At 35.7% G+C, this 24,998-nt stretch overlaps 1 protein-coding gene and 1 pseudogene across 3 annotated transcripts in view; one reads left to right on the plus strand and one right to left on the minus strand.

Annotated features, from left to right (window-relative positions):
• SBF2 (SET binding factor 2) overlaps positions 1-24,998 on the plus strand; it is a 503,560-nt gene that overhangs the window by 208,880 nt on the left and 269,682 nt on the right. For all 3 annotated transcript variants that reach the window (XM_046014550.1, XM_046014552.1, XM_046014551.1), the window contains exon 3: positions 6,131-6,268. In XM_046014550.1, the coding sequence (XP_045870506.1) occupies positions 6,131-6,268 (138 nt within the window). The remainder of the gene's footprint in view (positions 1-6,130; positions 6,269-24,998) is intronic.
• LOC123950118 lies at positions 12,533-12,646 on the minus strand (annotated as a pseudogene).

The raw sequence follows: 24,998 nt of genomic DNA on the forward strand, positions 1-24,998 counted from the left end.
AGGTCATGGTCCCAGAGTCCTGGGATCCAGCCCTGCATTGGGCTCTCTGCTCAGCGGGGAGCCTGCTTCCTCCTCTCTCTCTGCCTGCCTCTCTGCCTAGTTGTGATTTCTCTCTGTCAAATAACTAAAAAAAATATATTAAAAAAGGGAGGAGTACTTTAATAGCTTTTTAAGATAATCATGGAAACTCTTATTTGAATTATATATCAAAACTCAACAAGTAGTAATTTCTTAAAAATTAGATGCGGTGTGACATCCGTAAACACATCAATGAACTTTTCATAGTATTACATTAAAATCTCGGATGTCTGGGTGGCTCACTCACTAGAGGTCTGCCTTCGACTCAGGTCATGATCCCAGGGTCCTGGGATGTAGTCCCATGTGAGGCTCCCTGCTGGGCAGGAAGCCTGCTTCTCCCTCTCCCTCTTCCCGTGCTTGTGTTTCCTCTCTGTGTCTCTCTCTGTCAAATAAATAAATAAAAATCTTTAAAAAAAAAACTCTTGGTATACTTAGCGTCTTGAATGGGTCTTTTATCCATCCATGATTTTATAACATCATATGTTGGTCATTTTGCAAATATGGAATCAATGAGTTATACAGATCTTTCCTATATTGACGGATATTAACATATAATATTTTAAGTACTACATTAGTTAATGTTACAGTCACATTCATCAGAAATATAAAAGCTATGAGATTCATGATTGTATTTCAAAGCTCATTTATCATTGGTAATGCATATCTCAGATCCTTATCTTAAAAATGACAGGCCCATTTCATTATTTTGAGAAAATGTCTGCCATATCCATAAATCTATATAAGCATATTTGTCTGTCATTTATTCTTTCCAGTAAAAAATGGTAGGAAAAAAAAGAAATGCAGCTAGTTCAGCTTGCAACTTAAACAATTACAGAGTAGTATTTCTCTGAACAATTATCCTACTTCTATATGAAGTAAAAGTGCTTTATATCAACTTACTGTTTGAAACACAGAATGTTTAAAAAGTTGTATAGTCAGAGGTTGAGTAATAATGAAATTAAACTATTGCGTCATCAAGGACATTTTAAACTGAAACTGACTTTTTTTTTAAACTGCAGATGTGCAGCTATGAAGAATACAGTGACTACAAGTATAATTTGGGGATTGCTGCCTTCATTTCTGTTAAGGTAGCAGCGGTTTCACTTGCCATTACATTAGCACCATCAATGTAAATGTCAACAAAGTGAAAGAAACTACTAATTTTTATTATTATTATGAGAATAGTTTTTATGACTGGGATGCCTTTGAATCTCTGTACCCACTTTGATTCTGTTCAATGAATCAGAATAAAATATTCTTTTATTCTGTTCTAGAATAAAAAATCCTTATGATGGCCACAAGAACTTGGATAGCTGAAGTATTGAAGAGAAATATACACATAAAGAAAATGACAGGTCAACTTTTCTGTACCAAATTAGTAGAATAGACAGTAAGTTCTAGGGAGATATATAAGAAAAGGTTGTTTTATTAAGATTACTTTTTATAATAAAAAAGTACAAAAATGGTGTTGGAACACAGGAGAGGAACTTGGTGGATTTGGAGGGTGCTGGAGATAACTGGGAATTACAGAGAAGTGTTCTCAGAACAATTGATACTCAGGTACTCAATAAATATTTGTTAATATTTATTTCAAAATAGGGGCACCTGGGTGGCGCAGTGGGTTAAAGCCTCTGCCTTTAACTCGCGTCATGGTCCCGGGTTCCTGGGATCGAGCCCTGCATCAGGCTCTCTGTTCAGTGGGGAGCCTGCTTCCTCCTCTCTATCTGCCTCTCTGCCTACTTGTGATCTCTGCCTGTCAAATAAATAAATAAAATCTTTTTAAAAATAGTTATTTCAAAATAAAAATATAAAAATGTTTTCATTTATTTGCTAATTAGTGATATTTTTAAGCCTTTTATGCTATTTCTTTATTCCTATGACATTTGCTTATAGAAATTGGTCTGATAGAATTTTTCTACTGGTAGAGAAGTTCTGAACATGATTAATGTCTCTCTCCAAATGTAGGAAATTATCCAGATCTCCCCTTTCGATTTCTCATTAGACTCAGTCAAGGAGGCAATGAAGCAATGAAAAGAGGGGCAGGTTTTGGAAGAAACTGATACAGAAGGAGAAAGAAAATTAGATTATACGTTACATTATAGATATGATGACAGAAACTAAAGTTGGATCCAAGGGAGTAATGTTTATACCTCACTAGATTATATCCCAGGGGCTATTCTCAGCACTTTCCATGTATTAACTCATGTAGACTTCCCAAGAGTACTAGCAGGTATGTACTCATAGACTACCTTTTACAGATGAGGAAACTGAGACACTGAGAGGTTAAATAAAATGCTCAAGATAACACAGTTATTGAGCAGAATGACGGACGGTAGTGTGGCACAGAGAGCTACTGTATTGGTCAGTTCATTTCTGTTTTTGTTCCATCTCTTGAACAATACTGCTAATCAAGGTATCTTGTTTTCTTCAGGTTTTTGAAAATAGACTTTACTTTTTTTTTCCCCCTCATATTTCTGGAGACTAGGAAAAGCAGTTTTAGATTCATAGCAAAATGGAGTAGAAAGAAGTAAGAGTTCCTATATACTCCCTGTTCTCAAAGCACACAGGCTCCCACATTATCAATCTCCCCAACTACAGTGGTACATTTATTACAGTTGATGAACCTACATTGATCGACATCATTATCACCCAAAGTCCATAATGTACATTAGCATTCAATCTTGGTGTTATACAATTCTATGGGTTTTGACAAAAGTGTAATAACATATATCTACCATTATAGTATTACACAGTTTTATGTATGTGGTATTATACAGTATTATGGTATTATACTCTATTGTGCATAAAGTATTATACAAGTTCCATACCCTGAAAATCCTCTGTCTTCTGCCTTTTCATGTCCCTGCAATATCCTCAATTTCAGATAATCTTTAATCTTATTTTGCTGTCTCCGTAGTTTTGCATTTTTCAGAATGTTATGTAATTGGAATCATAACGTATATAGCCCTTTTGGATTGAGGTCTTTCATTTAGTAATATGCATATAAAGATCCTCCATGCCTTTACACGGCTTCTTTTTAGCACTAAATAATATTCCATTGTCTTGAATGTGCCACAATTTATTTATCCATTCATCTACTGAAGGACATCTTGGTTGCTTCCAAGTTTTGGCAGTTATGAATAAAGCTGCTATAAACATCCATGTGCAAGTTTTTTTTGTGAACATGTTTTTGGGTAAATACCAAGGAGCACAACTTCTGGATTGTCTACTAAGAATATGCTTAGTTTTGTAAGAAACTGTCATACTGTCTTCCATAGTGGTTGGCCATTTTGCATTCCTATGAGCAATGCATTAGAATTCCTGTTGTTCTACATCCTTGTCAGTGTTTGGCATTGTCAGTATTTTGGATTTTGGCCATTCTAATAGATATGTAATGGTAACTCATTGTTATTTTAATTCATAATTCTGTAATGACATAGGATGTTGAATGTCCTATCATATGCTTTTTTTTCTCCTGTGTATCTTCTTTAGTGAGGTATCTGTTCAGATCTTTTGCCTATTTTTTAATTGAGTTATTTATTTTCTTATTGTTGACTTTTAAGAATTCTTTGTATATTTTGGATGGGTATACATTATTTAGTATGTCTTTTGCAAACCTTTTTCCCAGTCTTTTCTTGGGTTGTTTTCTTTTTAATTTCCAGGCTGCTGTTCAGCCAAGATTGCCTTTTTTTTTTTTTTTTATATTTTATTTATTCATTAGAGAGAGGGGGAGAGCACAGAGGTTGAGTAAGAGGGAAAAACAGACTCCCTGCTGAGCAGAGAGCCCAGCATGGGGCTCAATCCCGGGACCCTGAGATCATGACCTGAGCTGTAGGCAGACATTTAACCAACTGAGCCACCCAGGTGCCCCGACTGTCTTCTCATTTGTTAATGGTATCTTTCACACAGCAAAAAATTTTAATTGTAATGAAGTTAGCTTATCAATTATTTCTTCTATGGTTAATTATTTAGTGTTTTATCTAAAAGGTTATTGCCAAAACCAAAGGTCATCTAAATTTTTTCCTATATTATCTTCTGGGAGTTTTAGAGTTTTATGCTTTTAACATTTAGGTGTGTGATCCACTTTGAGCTAATTTTTATGAAGATTGCAAGGTCTGTCTGTGTCTGGATTCATTTTCTTCTATATGAATGTTCAGGTTATTTCTTGAAAAGACTATCTTTTTTTCCACTGCATTACCTTTGCTTCTTTGTCAAAGTTGACTATGTTTGGGTATACTATTTCTGGTCTCTGCTCTATTTGATTGATCTGTATGTCTCTTCTTTCACCAATACTACACTGTCTTGATTACTCTAGCTTAATATTAGTCTTTAAGTCAAATAATTACTTTATTCTTTGACATTCTTCTTCAGTATTATGTTTGCTGTTCTGGATCTTTTACCTCTCTGTAAACTTTAAAAATCAGTTTAAAATCTGATTTTAAAAGATTTAAAAATTTAAAATCAGTTTGTCATTATCCACAAAATAACTTGCTGGGATATTGATTGAGATTGCATTGAACTATATAAATCAAGTTTGGAAGAACTGATACTTGACAGTATTGAGTCTTCCTATCCATGAGCATGGAATATCTTTCTTTTTATATAGTACTTCTTTGATTACTTTCTTTTTTTTTTTTTTAATATTTTATTTATTTATTTGACAGAGAGAGAGGTCACAAGTAGGCAGAGAGGCAGGCAGAGAGAGAGGAGGAAGCAGGCTCCCCGCAGAGCAGAGAGCCCGACGCGGGGCTCGATCCCAGGACCCCGAGATCACGACCCGAGCCGAAGGCAGAGGCCTAAACCACCGAGCCACCCAGGCGCCCCTTTGATTACTTTCTTTAAAGTTTTATAGTTTTTCTCATGTAAATCTTATATATATTTTGTCAACTTTAACCTAATTATTTAATTGGGGGAGGTTCTAATGTAAATGGTAATGTATTTTTAATTTCAAACAACACTTGTTCATTTGTTGGTATATATAGGAAGGCAGTTAACTTTTGTATATGAACCTTGATATTTTGTATAATTCATATCTTTTTTTTTCTTAGTTAACTGGCTAGAGGCTTGTTGATTTTAATGATCTTTTTCAAGAACCAGCTATGTTTTGTTGATTTTCTCTGTTGATTTTTTGTTTTCAATTTTATTGATTTCTGCTTCACCTGCTTACTTTGGGTTTAATTTACTCTCCTTTTTCTAGCTTTCTAAGATAGAAGCTTAGATTATTGATTTTAGATCTTTCTTCTTTTCTGATATATGCATTCAGTGCTATAAATTTTCCTTTAAGCGCTGCTTTTGCTGAATCCCAAAAATGTTAGTAAGTTGTATTTTCATTTAGATATTTTTCAAATTTCTTTTGAGATTTTGTCTTTGACCCATGTATTATTTAGAAGTGTGTTGTTTAACCTCCAAGTATTTTGGGACTTTTTCAACTGCTTTTCTGTTACTAGTCCAGTTCTGTTGGGGCATCTTGGAGCAGTTCACTGCCATGTTCCCATGCTCCCCTAAGAGCATACATTGTGTGTTTTCTATTCCTTAAAATACATTAATATACATTACATAGTGTATAACATGGTCTGTTTTGATGAACAAGATATCTTTTTCATTGTATTGAGTTGAAGACTTAGATTAATGAAGCAATTTTTAAATAATTCTCCTTTCCATCAGTGATAGATACTTAGCACTTTGTCTTCAACTCATTTCACGATCTGTTCTAAAGGGGGGGATGTTTTTCATTTATGGTGATTTGTATCTACATATGCCAATCTGTGTCTAAGAATGAGTGGCATCTGTGGAAAATCTAGACTGTTTTCTTAAAATGTTTATGTACATTGGAGAAAGTGTTCTGTGTTGTAAATATGTACTTAATATATATAAAGTAGATATATATATTGGCTATTGTACACACACATATATATATTGACTTAGGTAACATACCATATTAGCTGGATTTTTTTTTTTACAATGGAGGGATAGTTAACATTTCACAAAAATTTATAAGTAATAAATTTTCATTATATCTTTAAAATGTGACAATTTTTTCTATCCCATTTAGTTTTGTCAGCCTGGCGGGTGGCAGCTGTCCAGAGAAAGGAAGCAGCCAACATTTTTTGTGGTGGTCCTGACAGATATTGACTCAGATCGACATTACTGCTCGTGCCTAACCTTCTATGAGGCAGAAATCAATCTTCAGGTACAACTTTTCTAGCTAAAGGAACAACATTTAGGAATCTTTTTTTAAATGCCATTTTTGTTGTTGTTGTTAGAACTATAAGTTTAAGTTCTTTGGGTGACTTTAGAAAGACTGAGGTACTCTACTGTTGGAGAAGAGAGGAAGAAGGTAAAATTTAATTGTTTTCTTTTAAAATACTGATCATAATCTGAGTATTTCCAAGAATAGCATATTCATGAATTGGTTTATTCCCTGTCAGTCCTGTTCTTGAGAGATCTTTTACAGAATATAGAGCATAATCAGAATGTTTATAAATCACCAATCACAGTGCTCGATATTATTTTTTAAGTACCCAACTAAATGTCAAGTCATTATTATTAGTGGTGGGAGTATCAATAGGACAAGACTGAAATTCATAGGCTAGAGTCATAGAAATGAAAAATACTGTTTTCTCGGAGTATTTGTTGGGGCTCTTAGTTTAAGTCAGCTGAATCTACTTTCTCTAATTTATGCATAAAAGGATTTATGACAATGTATTGGGCAGTTTATGTAATTTCATGGATTATGGGTGAGCTGGGAACCAATTTTGGGTACTAGGAATTCCCTAGCTTGGGTCTGTTTTAGTAACTTTTTCTGCCTTTGGCCACTTGGCACTTAAGATGTTGCATACTAGACAATATAACCTTTACATGTTGCCCTAAAAAATCTAACCTCTCATGTGCAGCCTGTTTAATCTTACACTGGTAACTTTTGCTTTAAATCTCACATGGTTTGTTCCTTGTGGAAGTCAGAGTCCATGTAGATCCCACCCCCCTGGAAAGGAATCAGAAAAATTTTTTGTTGTTGTTATGCATTTGTTTGTTTGTTTTGCTTTCAAAGCTCTATAGTGCAAGAAGGAAACTATAAAAGAGTTTGGAGGTTACTGAGTAAGCCGATCTGCATTATCTGCAGTACTTTCTGCTACATGCAGGTGAATTAGTATCACCGCCAGAATAAAGGATTGGCTTGCTTTATAAAATGGCCTCACAAGGAAGCATTTGTTGTTTGGGTTGCTCTAATTAAAACTCCAATATCTGAATGTTACCAGATGCAGAAATCTAGATTTTTAGTACAAGAGAAGATGTCACCTTTCTTGACACAGACTTATATTATTCACATTCATTAGACTGATGTATTAAAACCAGCATGCTAGTTTATTAATTTACTGTGGTAAAATAAAAGTTAACATAGAACAAAATATGCATCATCTGTATAATCAATACATTCTCTCTTTGTTGTCAGATCTTTGTTGGAAGCCATTTCAAAATCTGAAGCATTTTGGTTGTGGAATCAAACTAAGGAATATTTTATGTCTAATATTTAGTGCCTTTTAGACTAACATAGCCCATTGTTTCCATCTGAGATTGGATATTGTGTTGTTAGTGGGGACAAAAACTTAGAAGTCAGTGACAATAGCCATTTCTTTTTTTTTTTTTTTTTTTTTTTTACGATTTTATCTATTTGACCGAGAGATCACAAGCAGGCAGAGAGTCAGGTAGAGAGAGAGGGGGAAGCAGGCTCCCTGCTGAGCAGAGAGCCCGATGTGGGGCTCGATCCCAGGACCTTGAGATCATGACCTGAGCCAAAGGCAGCAGCTTAATCCAGTGAGCCACCCAGGTGCCCCGACAATAGCCATTTCTATTGTGGATAGTGTTTGAGTGGATGTTGCCAACAAATAATAATCAAATTCCCATTTTTTTTAATCAATTTAGTCTAAAAGTATTCTCTAGCCAAAAGCCTCTCTATCTCTTTTAGGTGACCTTTCATTTCTAAGTTGATCTTCAGAATTTAAGTTAGTTCTGAGAATGCAGTATTTTATTTTTCTATTCTTTTTTTTTTCCCCAAGATCTTATTTATTCATTTGACAGAGAGTGCAAGTAGACAGAGCGGTAGGCAGACGGAGAGGGAGAAGCAGGCCCTCCGCTGAGCAGGGAGCCTGAAGTGAAGCTCAATCCTAGGACCGTGGGATCATGACCTGAGCCAAAGGCAGACACTTAACTAACTGAGCCACCCAGGTGCCCCTTATTTCTCTATTGCTGATGGTATCTCTTCACAATTCCCTAGAATTGCCCAATGAAACTGTGATTTTTCACGTTTTTCCTTCTTTCTCCCTCACAACCAGCCCCTCTTACCCCAAAATAACTGACAGAAAAGTAATACATTAAGATGATGTAGGGGGTTCCTACATTGTCACTGGTTATATAGCAACTCCTGAACTCAGTTCCTCCCACAGACACACCAAATCTGCTGCTACCATTGAATGATTCCTTCTGAAAGAAATCCGGAAACTAGCTGAACAACTCACACTGCGCAAAAATACCCACACTGAAATGAGTAGGGAAGGCTAAGATAGACTCTTACCATAAAGCTTACACCTTGCACAGTGACTTTGGGAAGGAATTTACAACTTCCAGCTTTTCCCTGATGCGTAAGGCATTTGGACCCAACATCTAGCCTCAACTGGATAATGTTTGAGACTTGCACCTGAGGGATGGGCATCCAAAACACCTAACTTTGAAAGCCAGTGTCCATGACACTGGTGGGTCTCATGGACACATGGCTTGTGTCCATGAGACCCACCAGTCTATAGCAAACTACTAGAGTTCTTAATAGATTTACAGAAATTCACTGTGGCTATCCCCCTAGGGCTCAGGATGAGGAGAACAGAACTCTCCATCTCCCAGTCTTTCCCTGAAAGAGTCCCATTTGCATACCTTTTTTTTTTTTAATTTAAAAAATTTTTAAAAAGATTTTATTTGTCAGAGAGAGAACACAAGTAGGGGGAGCAGCAGGCAGAGCAGGCAGAGGGAGAAGCAGACTTCCTGCTGAGCAGGGAGCCCAATGTGGGACTTGATCGCAGGACACTGGGAGCATGACTTGAGCTGAAGGCATGGGCTGTGCCAACTGAGCCACCCTATTTGCATACTTTAAAAGCTCCTGCCTTATCATGTCCCCCTAGATTTAGCCTTAGGGTCAGGTTTCTAATTTAGCATATCTCTCGGGACCTCAGTGGAGACCAGGGAGGCCCTGCTAAAAGGTCCCATCTCTGTGTTTTCTCTGGCCAACTTCACTTCACCAGCTTTCCCCTGAAAAGATCTGTGCCCATGTCTGGCACTTCAGATTTGCAGTTGCTGCCTAAGGAATGCACCCTTTTAATATGTTGGCTCTGGTAGCCAGGAAGGCTTAAATTGTCAGCTCCCACAGGACTTAAGCAAAGAAAGAAAGTTCTTACGTGGCCATCCCTACCCAGGACTCAGTGCAGAAGCAGCAGACAGAAATACCCATCTCCAAGTCTTTCACAGAAAGACGTATATTTGCATACATTAAAAACTGCTTCCTCGGGACCTGGCTTTTAGTCAGTCAGAATGTGGTTGCTGAGATCCTTCTCTTTAGCACACTGAGAAGTTTTGATACACCCTCAACTACAGGAAGCACTAAGAATAAGGTAGTCTACTTGACAGTCCCAGAGGTTTGAGAGATTGTGAAGAACTATGGAAGATTGAATTGATAAGGTTTGTCCTCCTAGGAGAGTCCACTCTTTCAAGATTAGGAATGCATAGAAACTAACAAAGAAAGTCAAGGAAAATGAAGAAACAGGAATATGTTCCAAATGAAAGGACAGAATAAAACCTCAGAAAAAGGAGAAATGGAGGTAAGAAATTTACCTGATAAAAGGTTCAAAATAATGATTATAAAGATGGTCTCTTAGCACAGGAGAAGAATGAATAAGGTCAGAAGTTTAACACAAAACATAAAAAAGTACCAAATACAAGTCATAGAGCTAAAGCATAGAATAACCACACTGAAAAATGCCAAAAGGGATTTAACAGCAGACAAGATGAAGGAGAAGAAAGGATCAGTGAACTTGAGGACAGGGCAGTGGAAATCACCCAATCAAAAGAGCAAAAAGAAAAAAGAATGAAAAAGAGTGAAGATAGCTTTAAGGACTTATATGACAGCATCAAGTAGACCAACGTCCACAATTTAGGTATTCTAGAAGGAGAAGAGAGAAAAGGGCAGAAAACTTATTTGAAGAAGTAATGGCTGAAACCTAACATGGGGAAGAAAACAGACATCAAAGTCCACAAAGCCGTGGAGTTCCAATAAAGATGAACCCAAAGAGGCCAACACCAAGACACATTAAAATTGAAGTGTCAAGAGTTAGGGACAAGGAGAGAATCTTGAAAGTAGAAGAGAAAAACAGTTTGTTCATACAAGGCTACCCCATGCCTATGAGCAGATTTCTTAGCAGAAACTTTGTGGGCTAGTAGGGAGTGGCAAGGTGTATTCAACCAAGAATATTCCACCTGGCAAAGTTGTCCTTCAGAATTGAAGAAGACATAAACATGTTTTCAGACAAGCAAAAGCTGAAGAAGTTCATCACCACGAGACTGGCCTTATAAGGAATGTTAAAGGGAGTTCTTTAAGCTGAAATGAAAGGGTACTAATTAGTAACAGGAGAACATATTAAAGTGTAAATCCTAATTGTGAAGAATCTCTAATGTCGTAAAGATGGTGATTTAATCACTTATAAAGCCTAGTATGAAGGGATTAAAAGACAAAAGTAGAGGACTGCCTGGGTGGCTGGGTTGAGTGTCTGACTATTGATTTCAGTTCACGTCATGAACTCAGGGTCATGAGATCGAGCCTCGGGTCAGGCTCCATGCTCAGTATAGAGTCTGCTTGAACCTCTCCTGCTCTTCTTTCTCTCTCTCTCTCTCTCTCTCAAGTAAATAAATAAATAAAATCTTAAAGAAAAGGTATTAAAAATAGCTATATAAAAACATGTTAATGGATACATAAGATAAAAAAATGTAAATTATAGCCTCAAAAAACATAAATTAGGTAAGGTAGGATTGAAAATGAAGTGCTTAGAATATGTTCTAATGTAAGTTGTTATCAACTTAAAATAGACTGTTAAAAATTGTTTTATGCAAACTTCAGTAACCACAAGTAAAAACCTCTAGTAGATACAGAAAAGATAAAGAGAATGGAATCCAAGCATGACACTAAAGAAAAACATAAAGTCACAAAGGAAGTAATCAAGAGAGGAAGGAAGGAACAGTGGAATTACAGAATATCCAGAAAACAAGGAATAAAATGGCATTAGTAAGTACAAACTGATCAGTAATTACTTTAATTGTAGACAGATTAAGTTCTCTAATCCAGACTTAGAATGGCTGAATGGATTAAAAAGAATAAGACCCAACTAATGCTACCTACCAGAGATTCACTTGAGCTTTAAAGATAGATACAGACTGAAAGTGAAGATAGAAGAAAATATGGCATGCAAATGGAAACCAGAAGAAAGCTATAGTAGCTATACTTGTCAGACAAAATAGACTTTTTAAAAAAGATTTACTTATTAAAAAAAGGAGGGGGGCACGCCTGGGTGGCTTAGTGGGTTAAGCCTCCTGCCTTTGGCTCAGGTTATGATCCCAGGGTCCTGGGATCGAACCCTGCATCTGGCTCTCTGCTCGGCAGGGAGCCTATTTTCCCCTCTCTCTCTGCCTATTTCTGATCTCTGTCTGTCAAATAAATAAATAAAATCTTTAAAAGAAAAAAAAGTAAAAAATAAATTACTTATTATATATAGAGAGAGATGGCTGCTTGCAAATGAGGGGAGGGTCAGAGAGAGAGAATCTCAAGCAGACTCCTCAGTGAATGCAGAACCCAATGTGGGCTCCATCTCACAACCCTGAGATCATGGCCTGAGCCCAAAAAAAAAAAAAAAAAAAAAATACTAAGAGTAGGATGCTTAACCAACTGAGCCACCTCAAAATAGACTTTAATCTAAAAGCTATAATAATTGACAAAGAAGGTCATTTTATAATGATAAAGTAGTCAACCCATCAAGAGGATTTAAGAATTGTAAATATTCATATACCCATCAGAGCACCTAAGTAAATGTAATATTTGCTTATGTTCTTTATAGAACTCCCTTTTTTTCTTCTCCAGTACAGGATGCAGTTTAAAATCACATATGGCTTTTAATTATCATTTCTAATTGTGTCTTTTTTTTTTTTTTAAAGATTTTATTTATTTATTTGAAGGATACCCATCACAAGTAGGCAGAGAGGCAGGCAGAGAGAGAGGAGGAAGCAGGCTCCCTGCTGAGCGGAAAACCCAATGTGGGGCTTGATCCCAGAACCCTGGAATTATGGCCCGAGTCGAAGGCAGAGGCTTTAACCCACCTAGCCACCCAGGCGCCCTGTGTCTTTTTATCTAGAATAGTTGCTCACCCTTTGTTTTATGACATTGACATTTTTGAATTATGCAGGTCTCATGTCCCGTTTTAATTAGCAATAATCGCGCCTCAGATAAACCTCATTGGCTACAATACTGTCATTGCACAAAGCTCATGTCCCTTTTTTTTTTTTAGAATGAATAAATACATTAACATTTATTTATTATTACTTTTAACAGTGTATTCCTTTATGGGGGAGGGTTGGGAGGCAAGACACCATGGTGAGGAACAAAACCAATTAAAGGAAGTACAGGTATAGGAAGCAATAATGTTAAAATAATAATACACAAAATGAGTAACTGTAATAACTTTTTTTTTATAACATGCTCATGTCCCTTTTTAATAGAATATTCATTATTGTGTGTTTTTCTGATGTCTCTTTAGATTCAGTTTATATATCAGCAGTTGGAATATTACCAACATTTGAAATACTGTGTTTTGTTTCTTTTCTTTTCTTTTTTTTTTTAAGGTTTTACTTAATTTTTTGACAGGGAGAAAGTCCAAGTAAGCAAAGCGGCAGGCAGAGTGAGAGGGAGAAGCAGGCTCTCTGCTGAGCAGGGAGCCTGATGCAGGCAGGACTTGATCCCAGGACCCTGGGATCATGTCCTGAGCTGAAGGCAGATGCTTAACCAACTGAGCCACCCAGGCACCCCAAAGTATGTTTCTTATAATGGTGTATATCTGTTAATGTTAATTTGGTAATTTGGTCAGGTGATGGCCAGATATTTCCATTCTACAGTTGCTGTTTTATTGCTTTCAACTAATAAATAAACTGTGGGAAGGCACTTTAAAACAATGCAAACATTCCATTACTCATTAATCATGTCCCCCTAGATTAAGCATTTAGTGATGATTCTTGCTTGTGCCAATTTTTATTATGATGGCTGTAAAATGATTATTTCCCACCTCCAAACATCTACCTTTACTAGTCAGTAGTTGACATTTTACTATAAGCAGGGAAGACCTTTTCCTGTCTTGTCTGTCTGAGCTATAGACTCATTTATTCCACTTTCTGTTTTCTTCAATAGTATTTAATTAATGGTTTTCATGCACAAATTGTCCTAGATTTGTACTTCAAGTTGGTTCTTATTTTCTTGTGATAAGGCCCCATCATTTTTTAAAGTGTTTTTAAAAATTTTGTGTCACAATAAGCTGATCCAGGATCATCTTATTCCTTCCTTGCCCTTGGCCTTGAAATCAGCCATTTTTCCAAGGATCCTTGGCTCATTCAAGTGGAGAATAATACTAGAAACAAGATGTAGGTTCTTGTGTATTTGGAATCAATGTTTAAAAACCTTTTTTCTTTTTAAGCTTAGATATTTGCCCATTTTCCATTTTAAGTGGACCAAAAATTATAATTTACTTAGTTTTTATAATCAACTTACAGAAGCTTATATTCTGCTTCTTAAGAGTTTTCCCAAGTTTCTGAAAATGAAAATAAGCTGTGAGAGTTCTGGCTCCTATAGAATTGCAGTTAGGTAGTAAGGTACTTACCAGAATTGTATTGTATGATAGCTTTTCTGTGCTCATAACAGAAAGTTAATGTTGTTTGGAATTGGTCCCCCAAAATGGCACAAACAATGAGACAGAATTTGAGTTAATAGTATTAAAACTCTGATGATGTTCCTTTCTAGGTCATCATTAATGTTTTTCCCATTTTTGGTGTGAAGTTAACTGTTCTTTTTAAAAAATGTGTTTTTCTTTTATTTCTGGATCATATCATCAGTTCAAAAATAGATTTTTTAATTCTCATTTGGTGTGAATTACTTCATACCAAATATACTATGACACATTATTTGGAAGCCTAAAGAGGAGGAACTCAGGGACACACACCATCCAAAGTATAATTGTGCAACTTTAAGAAAGTTGGCTCTTACCTTTCCAGGATACAGTAACACTGTCAGTAATGACAAGCAAAATCTTTGCATTAAACTTTTGAAAACGTGGTCCCAAATTATTCAACTAGACAATATGACTGTAATTTTTTAATGTAATCACTAAAACAAAATAAATATAAGGTTGCTTTTTATGGGCTTATCTAAAAGATAGATCCGTCTAAATTTTTTATTTAGTTGTATCTTTTTAAAGTCTTTTTAATGTGTTTATAATTATGTTTATGAACCAATAGTAATGATGCAATTCACAGTAAAAACATTTGGTGTGTCAGCAAATAAATTGTCAAAGGATGGGGGGTGATGATTGAAGGTACATTGGAGAACTTAGATGAAGAATAAAGAGGTACATAGAAGGAATAGGATATGTTTCTTTATCTCAGTTGGCTTAAAATCTGGTGTGTAAGACAAAATCAAAATTTAAGTATAAACATTCTCCTAAGTACCTGTACTAAGTACCAGTTAAGTGATCGAGTTAATAATTAAAGACATGCAGCTGAAATAAATCTTACAGATTTTAAAGGACCCAGTGGCCATTTAAAAAACAAGAGCTAATAAAAGCTTAGAGTAGAGGAAATAGAAAGGGCAGTCCAGGCAAAAAGCTGTGGATAGAAAAAAAAAGATTATCATGTTTATGATACGTTGAAGGTCTGTTATGTTCCAGGCACTGTGCTGAAAGTTTTACAGAACCTTTATTCCATATTATTTAACTCACAGGTAGTTTATTTTATTTTATTCTCTCAAGAACAGCACTTGGGGTGGGGGCGTGCCTGGGTAGTTTAGCCAGTTAAGCATCTGCCTTTGGCTCAGGTCATAGTCCCAGAGTCCTGGGATTGACTGCTCCCTGCTCAGTGGGGAGCCTGCTTCTCCCTCACCCTCTGCCCCACCCCCAGCTTGTTTTCCCTCTCTCAAATAAATAAAATCTAAAAACAAACAAACAAACAAAAAAGAACAGCACTTGGTAAGTTTTAACAATCCATTTAATGGATGAGGCTAAAAGACTTACCCAGGGAGTTCTGGTACTAAGTCAAAAAGCTTGAATTTGTCTGTCTCCAAAGACCAAATATCAATATCAAATATTAAAACATATATTACAAGGCTGCAAAAATTATATCATTGTATATTGTTTCAAGAAAAATTGTCAAGAATATACCATAATTGGTCTTACTTATTATTTATTATCAGTATCTGACAGTGGAAACATTACAAATCAGTGGAATCTGTACATTTTAACAAGTGTTATTTAAATAGTTATTGAACTTTGTAAGAAAAAAATAAATTTAAATGCTCATAGTAAAATACAGCAATTCCAAATGATTGAGCAATTTATCTGGAAAAATGAAGTAATAAAAATGGATTTCTAAACTAATCTCTTGTTGGGAAACTTGAAGCAATGTAGGCAATCACATAAAACATTTGATTTATCTGAAGAATAACCTAGTCATTTTTTCTTTATTTCTTTTTCCCTCACTTGGTTAACAAACACTTAAATTGTGCTCATTGTTGAAAATTTAGAATGGGGCGCCTGGGTGGCTCAGTGGGTTAAGCCGCTGCCTTCGGCTCAGGTCATGATCTCAGGGTCCTGGGATCGAGTCCCACATCGGGCTCTTTGCTCAGCGGCGAGCCTGCTTCCCTCTCTCTCTCTCTGCCTGCCTGTCTGTCTACTTGTGATCTCTCTCTGTCAAATAAATAAATAAAATCTTTAAAAAAAAAAAATTTAGAATGTATTGGGGAAAAAAAGAGAACAGAAAAAACCCCAATAATTAAATGTATTTTGTTTTAATAATAAGAATTTCTTTAAAAACTAAAACTCTTTATAGATATAATTAATGTCTACACATTAATTGACCATGGATATAATATACTTAAACCATCTCCTAGTGGGCATTTAATTCCTCTCTTATCAATATTATGAACAACACGGTTATGAATATATTTTTAGAATAATCTTGATTCTTTAAGGAGGGTTTTGTCAATGATTATGTATCTCACTAAATTAGAAATTAGAGAAGACTCACTAATTTATGTATCTCACTAATTATGTATCTCACTAAATTAGAAATTAGAGCCTGGGTGGCTCAGTGGGTTAAGCCTTTGTCTTCGGCTCAAGTCATGATCTCAGAGTCCTGGGATCAAGCCCTGCATCAGGATCTCTGCTCAGTGGGGAGCCTGCTTTCCCCCCTCTCTGCCTGCCTCTCTGCCTGCTTATGATATCTTTATGTCAAATAAATAAATAAAATCTTAAAAAAGAGATTAGAGAAGACCAACATTATACTTTTTTTTTTTTTTAAGATTTTATTTTTTAACTAATCGCTATGCCCCCTTTGGGGCTCGAACTCACAACCCCAAGATCAAGAGTCACACACTCCACCTACTGAGCCAGCCAGGTACCCTACAGTCAGCATTGTACTTGATGGTATCATAGAGACTAATCCTCAGACCTCATTCAATGAAGAGAATCGAGTGAAAACTAGCATAAGTAACATAATTGAGACAGACATAAGAATTGGGGGGACATATATCTTGAATTTATTCTGACGTTTGATAATTTGCAACATATACAAATATCCACATAGGATTTTCTTTGTAGTAGGAATGGAAGATTATGCTTTTTGTGCAGGGTCCTTTCTCCATCCTCTCCCTTTTCAAACTGAGAATTTCTTACTGCACAGAATGCTGTGTCTTAGCACTCCTCTTGACATCCATCACAGATGCATTCTGTAGGGAAAACATTTCATTGAACTAGTTATGACTGATTAGTATCATATGCTTAAAATGTATGAGACATTAAAACAACAGGACAAACTTATGAGAACAAGTTCCCAAAATCCTTCAATATTAAATGTCTTTTCTTAAATTTGGACAATTTTACAATACGAAGGGCTGCAGCAAGAACTGTGTATTGTTGTTACTATTTAATTTAAATGCAAGAAGGATTATTACATGCAGCTATACTTAATGGAATGAAGTGTGGACATCTTCCCAGATTTATAGCTTGACTTTTTTCGTATGTCATGTCTTCTAAACAGTTCTTTGAACTAATACCTATTTCTTTTATAGGTTGTATATGAATACAAGATAGCTGAAAGGGAACCAACCCACGAGTTAGAAGACTTGATTTATTAATCCCCATTCTGTATTTAATGAGCTGTGTGATCGTAGCAAGTGATTTCATGTCTCTAGGCATGAGATTCCTTGTTTGTAAAATGAAGTGGTTACCTTCTAGTACTATATTGTTTTATTATTCTGTCATGTTAACTACCTCTGATTTTATACTTTTTTCAAAAAAAGATTTATTGGGACGCCTGGGTGGCTCAGTCGGTTAAGCATTTACCTTCAGCTCAGGTCATGATCCCAGGGTCCTGGGACTCCTTGCTCAGCGGGGAGCCTGTGTCTCCCTCTGTTTGCCTCTCCCTCTGCCTGCTGCTCCCCCGTTTGTGCTGTCTCTCTGTCTGACAAACAAGTAAATAAAATCTTTAAAAAAGAAAAAAAATATTTATTTATTCACCTTAGAGAGAGAGAGGGACAACACTTGAGCAAGAATGGGGTGAGGGGCAGAGGGAAAGAATCTCAGTACAAAGTCCCTGCCAAGGAGGGAGCCCAGTGTGGGGCCCCGTCTCACAGCCCTAAAATCTTGACCTGAGCTGAAATCAAGAGTTGGACACTTAACTGACTGAGCCACCCAGGCACCCCTAATTTTTATTTGTTTAAGTAATCTTTATACCCAATGCGGGGCTCAAACTCATTACCCTGAGGTCAAGAGTCAGATGTTCTTCTGACTGAGCCATGTCTAACTACATCTGATTTTAGAGATGTATATTAATTTTGATTATAGTAGATATAGAGTTTCTACACAAATTATGATCCACAGAATATTTCATCATCTGAATAAAGCCTGCTTTTTTAGATCAATATATTTAATATGACCAAATGTCCTGTGTCTTTATAGAATGTTTCACTATGCCATGTTACATGATCATTAAAGTTTCAACATGTGTTCTTAAAAAAAATAAAGCTGAAATCTTGGCTCTTAGTGCCCAACATTATAAACTTCTAAATTAGGGATTCTAGGGAAGTACCTTTTATTTACATTATGCTTAAATTATGAATTTGTAAACTTAAGTCCTATGATCTTATAACTCACCAAATAATATAATTTTCATTTAAAAACTAATATAATGTTTTGTCATTTCTAATCTTTTCTTACCAATTTTAACACATAATGGAAAAGAACTTTCAAAAGAGCCCATTGGCTTTTGTATTTCACAAAATAATATTCTTGAATTTATGAGAACCTAATTTGGAGTTGGTTAACCTTGTTAGAAAGAAACAAACAAGTTTATCTGCAGTTTTCCTACCTCATACAAAAGTTTGTGTTAATTATTTCTTTTTCTTCAGAGATAAGGATTAGCTTAATAGTATTTGTCATAATGTTGACATTTGAAGTCAGTCCTAGATGCTCTTAATAATCTTAAAAGATATACCAAAGAATTCTTGAGTAATAACTAACAATTTGAATTAATTATGTCTTGGGGATAAAGGATAAGGCACATAGTAACAGTGATCATATTTTTCAGTTAATGATGATTAACTTATTAACTGATTTATTCAGTGCATATTAACTGGAGGGTAAAGGGTGTTTAAAAAAGGGTACGTAGTAAGAATTACTGAAATAAAAGATGTCAAAAATTAAAGCTTCAACAAATTATCATTAAAAAGTATATTACAAAGTAATCTATTTTATCCACTAATAATGTGAACATAGGCAACACACTTTACTTAAGTATGCCTAGCATAAAAATTTAGTGTTTAGCTCATATTTTTAAAAGGTATATAAGGGCTAAAATTAGGAAAATGTAATAGGTAGATTAGATACATATTAAAATTCAAGCTGGTCATGTACGTAGCATACTGCTTTTTTCTAAGTTTGACTCTTTGGATGCTTTGACTTGTCTCACTGTTGGATTTCTTCTTTTCCCTTTACCTTTATCTCTGACTTTTCTATTTATCCTTTAAATTCCAGCTCACTGCTGTGGGCCTCACTGATTTCCCTTCTCAGAGTTTCCCAAGCACTTTAAATATGAACTTCAAAATGTTATAGTATTGTTTTGCACTTATTGCTGTTATTTCACCTGTGTTGGTTTTAGCACTTAAGCTAGAATATAAATTTCCTGATACAGAAAACTGCACCTTATCCTTCTGTGACACCTTCTATGTGGCCAACCATTCAATAAGTGTTAAATAAACCTACTGATAAACGTTACTGTTTACTTTTTAAAACTTTAAACTTTTTGTTATAAAGATAGTACAAGAGTAAATATTTTAGCAGACTATTTTTCACTAGATATTTGTGTATTTTTATGTGGTATGTGTCAGCCATAATCCCATGACTAAAGACACATGCTAAGAAAAATGCTAATTTTTTTGAAGTATAACCTTGCAGGCCTTTTCTCCTCCACATTTAAAATGTAAACATAGGGGCGCCTGGGTGATTCAGTTGTTTTGATCTCAGGTCATGATCTCAGGGTCCTGGGATCAAGCCCCACATTGGGCTCCCTGCTCAGACAGGAAACATGCTTCTCCCTCTTGCACTCCTCCAGCTTGTGTTCCCTCTCTCGCTGTGTCTCTGTCAAATAAATAAAATCTTAATAAACTTACATTTATTGAGTCTTTAAAATATGCAAGGTATATTGCCTACTGATTACTCCCCATTCCTCTTTCCATCTCCAGCTCCTATCTGTGTCTTCTTTAGTTTTCTATCTTTAGTAAATGTCATTAGTACCCAGCCATGTGTTCAAACATAAAACTTAGAATTACCACTTACCTCCCTTTCTTTTATCCTGCACATTCTAGCCATCAGCAAATCCTGTCAGTTCTACTTCCAGATTGAATCCTTAATCAACTACTTTTCTTCTATCTCCCATTACTACTCTGCTGTACATCTTGCCTTATTTAACAGACTTCTTTTTTTAATTTTTAATTTTTATTAACATATAATATATTATTAGCCCCAGGATAATCACCTGTGAATCACCAGGTTTAAACACTTCAGAGCACTTACCATATAGCACATACCCTCCCCAACATCCATAACCCAGCCACCCACCTACCAGACTTCTAACAATGCCTTCCTGTTTCTACTTTTGCAAGCTATTCTCCATTCAACATTAGAGTGATTTTTTTCAAAACAATTGAGATTACCCTCCTTGCTTAAAACTCTTCAAGAAGTAGTTTTAATTAAAAATGCACAGAGGGGGCACCTGGGTTGCTGAGTTTGGTTAAGTGGCTGACTCTTGATTTCAGATCAGGTCATGATCTCAGGGTCCTGGGATCAAGCCCTGCACTGGGCTCTGTGCTCAGCAGAGAGTCTGCTTCAGGATTCTCTCTCTCTCCGCGCCCCCCTCCCCTGCTTGTGCACTCTCTCTCTCTCTCTCTCTCTCGAGTAAATAAATCTTTTTTAAAAAAATGCACAGAGGACCTAAATAGACTTTTTCGCAAAGAAGACTTACAGATGGCCAACAGACACATGAAAAGATGTGCAGTATCGCTCATCATCAGGGAAATGCAAATAAAAACTACAATGAGAAACACCTTATACCTCTCAAATGGCTAAAATCAGAAAGACAAGAAATAACGTGTTGGCAAGGATATGGAATCTCTGTGTAGTGTTAGTAGGGATGTAAACTGGTATAGCCACTGTGGAAAATAGTATGGAGGTCTCCCAAAAAATAAAAAGAGAAATACCATATGATCCAATCATTCCATTACTGGGTATTTACCCAAAGAAAATGAAAACACTAATTTGAGAAGATATATGCACCTTTATTTTTACTGCAGTACTATTACAATAGCCAATATATGGAAGCAACCCAAGTGTACATCAATAAACAAATAGGGCGCCTGGGTGGCTCAGTGGGTTAAGCCTCTGCCTCCGGCTCAGGTCATGATACCAGGGTCCTGGGATCGAGCCCCACATCACGCTCCCTGCTCAGCGGGAAGCCTGTTTCTCCCTCTCCGGCTCCCCCTGCTTGTGTTCTCTCTGTGTCTCTCTTTCTTTGCCAAATAAATAAATAAATCTTTAAAAAGAAAAAAAGGCAAATAGATAAGGAAGGTGTGTATAATATTCCAGATATACGGTGGAATATCACAGTCATAACAAAGTATGAGATCATGCCATTTGCAATAACATGGATGGACCTAGAGGGTATTAAGCTAAGTGAAATAAGTCAGACTAAGACAGATATCATATGATTTCACTCTTGTGGAATCTGAAATAAAACAAATGAATAAACAAAAAACAGAATCAGACCTATAAATACAGAAAACAAAGTGATGGTTGCCAGAGAAAGAGGGTGGGAGGATGGGCAAAAAGGGTGAAGGGGAGTGGAAGACACAGACTTCAAGTTATGGAATAAATAAATCACAGGAATAAATGTCACAGCATAGGGAATACAGTCAATGATATTGTAATAGTGTTGTATGGTGACAGATGGTAGCTGCACTTCTGGTGAGCCATAGTTTTCTTTATAATGACTTGAGTTTTATATATTCTTGCTGCTCTTGTGTTTCTTAAAATATACCAAACTCCTTCTTACCTAAGGTCCTTTTCATTTGCCTGTGTCTCTGTCTGAATTGTGCTGCCTGAGATTTTCAAGAAACTAGTTGCTAGTCTTGCAGATGTCAGCTCCAACTTCACCTTCTCAGAGGTGCTCAGACTGCTCCCTTGACCAGTCACTCTCCATTGTTCATCTTTTGAAAAAATCTTCATAGGACTTAACACAAATGAATTATTGCTTATTTTTTTATTCGTCTTTTCATTTGGTCTCCCCTCCAAGAATGTGTGCTTCATAAGGGCAGGGGCTCTGTCTCTACTGCAGCCTTAATGCTTGGCACTTGGTGGACACCCAGTAAAACACGTTAAATGCACAGACAAGTTTTCATATCACTAATCATTTTTTATAGTTTATGTGTGAACATTGTAATCTCTCAATTGCTATTTGCTTATCCTTTGAGAAGTTTTAATTAGATGTTTTTCTAAGATCCCTTTTAAAAATTTGCACAGACTAGTCTCTGGATTCAGACCTTAGTTCTCTAAATTTACTACAAGTGTAACTTCCAGTAAATTACTTTACCTCATGCTATGTAAATTTTTCCACCATGGGTAAGTCATGATAATAGCACCTACTTCAGAGGATTGTTGGAAGGGTTTAATGAGATAATATACACACATCTACAAAAATATAGATCTATGGAAAGAATATAGATCTTTGTCTCTTTGGTTAACTTCTAAATTCCCATCACTTGCAAACATGTCAACACATAGCAGGTGCTCAGTGAAGGTTTTATTTCCTTTAATTTTTATTACGGAAATTTTTAAACATATAGAAAATTAAAGTCAATAGTATAATGAACTCCATTACACTGTATCCACCTTTAAAATTTTTTAAAAATAGGCCCCCTGGCTGGCTCAGTGGTTTAAGCCTCTGCCTTTGGCTCAGGTCATGATCCCAGGGTTCTGTGATCAAGCCCCGCATCGGGTTTTCTGCTCGGCAGGGAGGCTGTTTCCCTCTCTCTCTGCCTGCTTCTCTGCCTACTTGTGATCGCTATCAAATAAATAAATAAAATCTTAAAAAAAATTTTTTTTTAAAATAAAAATTACCGGTATTTGTCAGTCTTTTAAAATCTAAATCTTTTTTTTTTTTTTTTTTTTTGAGGGAGAGGCATTTTAATGAAAACCCCAGACACCGGTTTTCCCTTATAGATATTTTAGTATGCATCTCTAACTGAAAGGGTTTTTTTTATATCTCAATCTACCATTATAATATTTAACAAAATTAATTATAATTTTGAATAGTTCCTTAATGTCATCTGATACCTAACTTACTGTCTCAGAAATGTCTTGGTTTATTTAAATCAGACTCCAGATAAGTTATATACATTGTAATGTTGATATTTCTTAAATTTCTTCTGTAACAGTCCCACTTTTGTGTGTGGTGGAAAAACTGGGTCATTTGTCCTATGGAAGGCCCTATATTCTGGATTTGGCTGATTAATTCCCCATATTATTATTTAACTTATACTTCTATTTGGCATATTTTCCATAAAGTGATAATTAGACTTAGAGGCTTGATTAGATTCACATTCAATTTTTAAAGCAAGACTATTCAAATATTGTGCTGTATTTCCTATTTTATCATTATCAAGAGGAACTTAATTTCTGGTTGCTCTAGTTTTAGTAATGTTAAGATTGGTTTGTGGGTTTGGGTAGTACCATCCTTCACTTGATGGTTTTAGTATCTATTGATAATCATTGCCTAAATACATTATTTCAATAGGAATTACAAAAAGGTGATTTCCTCATTCTCTTACCCCTTCTGCACTTATTAACTGAATGAAATTCATCTGTAAAATAGAACATTTATGAACTATACCTTGATATAAAAGTTTAGAAAATTAAGTTACTTATTCTTTTTTTTAAAAAAAGTCAGAATAGTAGATTGGTATCCTAGCAGTCGTCACTAGTGACCACTTTAAAAAATTGTTATTATGGACTCATGGATTTTTGTGTGTTTGAGAAGTTTTAACTGCAATTTTTATTCATTTTGATTCTGTTATTCCTTGACACAATAAGATGAATAGACTCATTGTATACATTTTTTCTGACCCAGATATAGAATGTCATTTCTCCAAGGAGTTCTGGTTTTCTTTACTGGGAAATAGTATTTAATAAAACTTTATTGTATAAATGAATTAATTAACAGTGATATGATGCTTAGTATAGTATAGAGTGTATGTTAGTTGTTATTTTCATCGGTATTTTCATATTATTTAGTCTTGAGCAGTGATTCTGAAAGTGTGGTCCCTGAACCAGCAGTATCAGCATCACTGGGGAACCTGTTAGAAATGTAAATCCGCCTGGGTGGCTCAGTGGGTTGGGCCGCTGCCTTCGGCTCGGGTCTTGATCTCAGGGTCCTGGGATGGAGTCCCGCATCGGGTTCTCTGCTCGGCAGGGAGCCTGCTTCCCTGTCTCTCTCTCTGCCTGCCTCTCTGCCTATTTGTGATCTCTCTCTCACTGTCAAATAAATAAATAAAAAATCTTTAAGAAAAAAATAAAAAAAATAAAAGTTTAAAAAAAAAAAAAAAAGAAAGAAATGTAAATCCCCACCTCGGATCTGCCGAATCAGAAACACTAAGGATGGGACTTAGAAATCTGTTTTAACAAGCCCTGCATGGTTTGATGCAAACTGAAGTTTGAGAACTGTTGATCTAGAGTAGAAGTTTGTAACTCATTTAGTGAAAAGAGACCACAGAAATGCTAAATATATTCCGGCAGTAGCTGTGCAGTACCCTGGCTCCCAGCAGCATTGTTTTCTCATCTGAGCTTACCTTACTCTATGAAATAAATTAATGAAACAGATACCAACTAGAATAATCTGTTTATCTGTTTAACTAACTTTCTAAGGATATAGAACCTATGAACATAAACACACTTCAGTTTCACATATTTTGTATTTTAAAATAATTTATGATAGCCTTTCCTAATGTGTATTCCATAGGGCACTAGATCCTCTAA

Source organism: Meles meles, chromosome 8 (genome assembly GCF_922984935.1).
Source record: "Meles meles chromosome 8, mMelMel3.1 paternal haplotype, whole genome shotgun sequence".
In the NCBI taxonomy this organism is placed as follows: Eukaryota; Metazoa; Chordata; class Mammalia; order Carnivora; family Mustelidae; genus Meles; species Meles meles.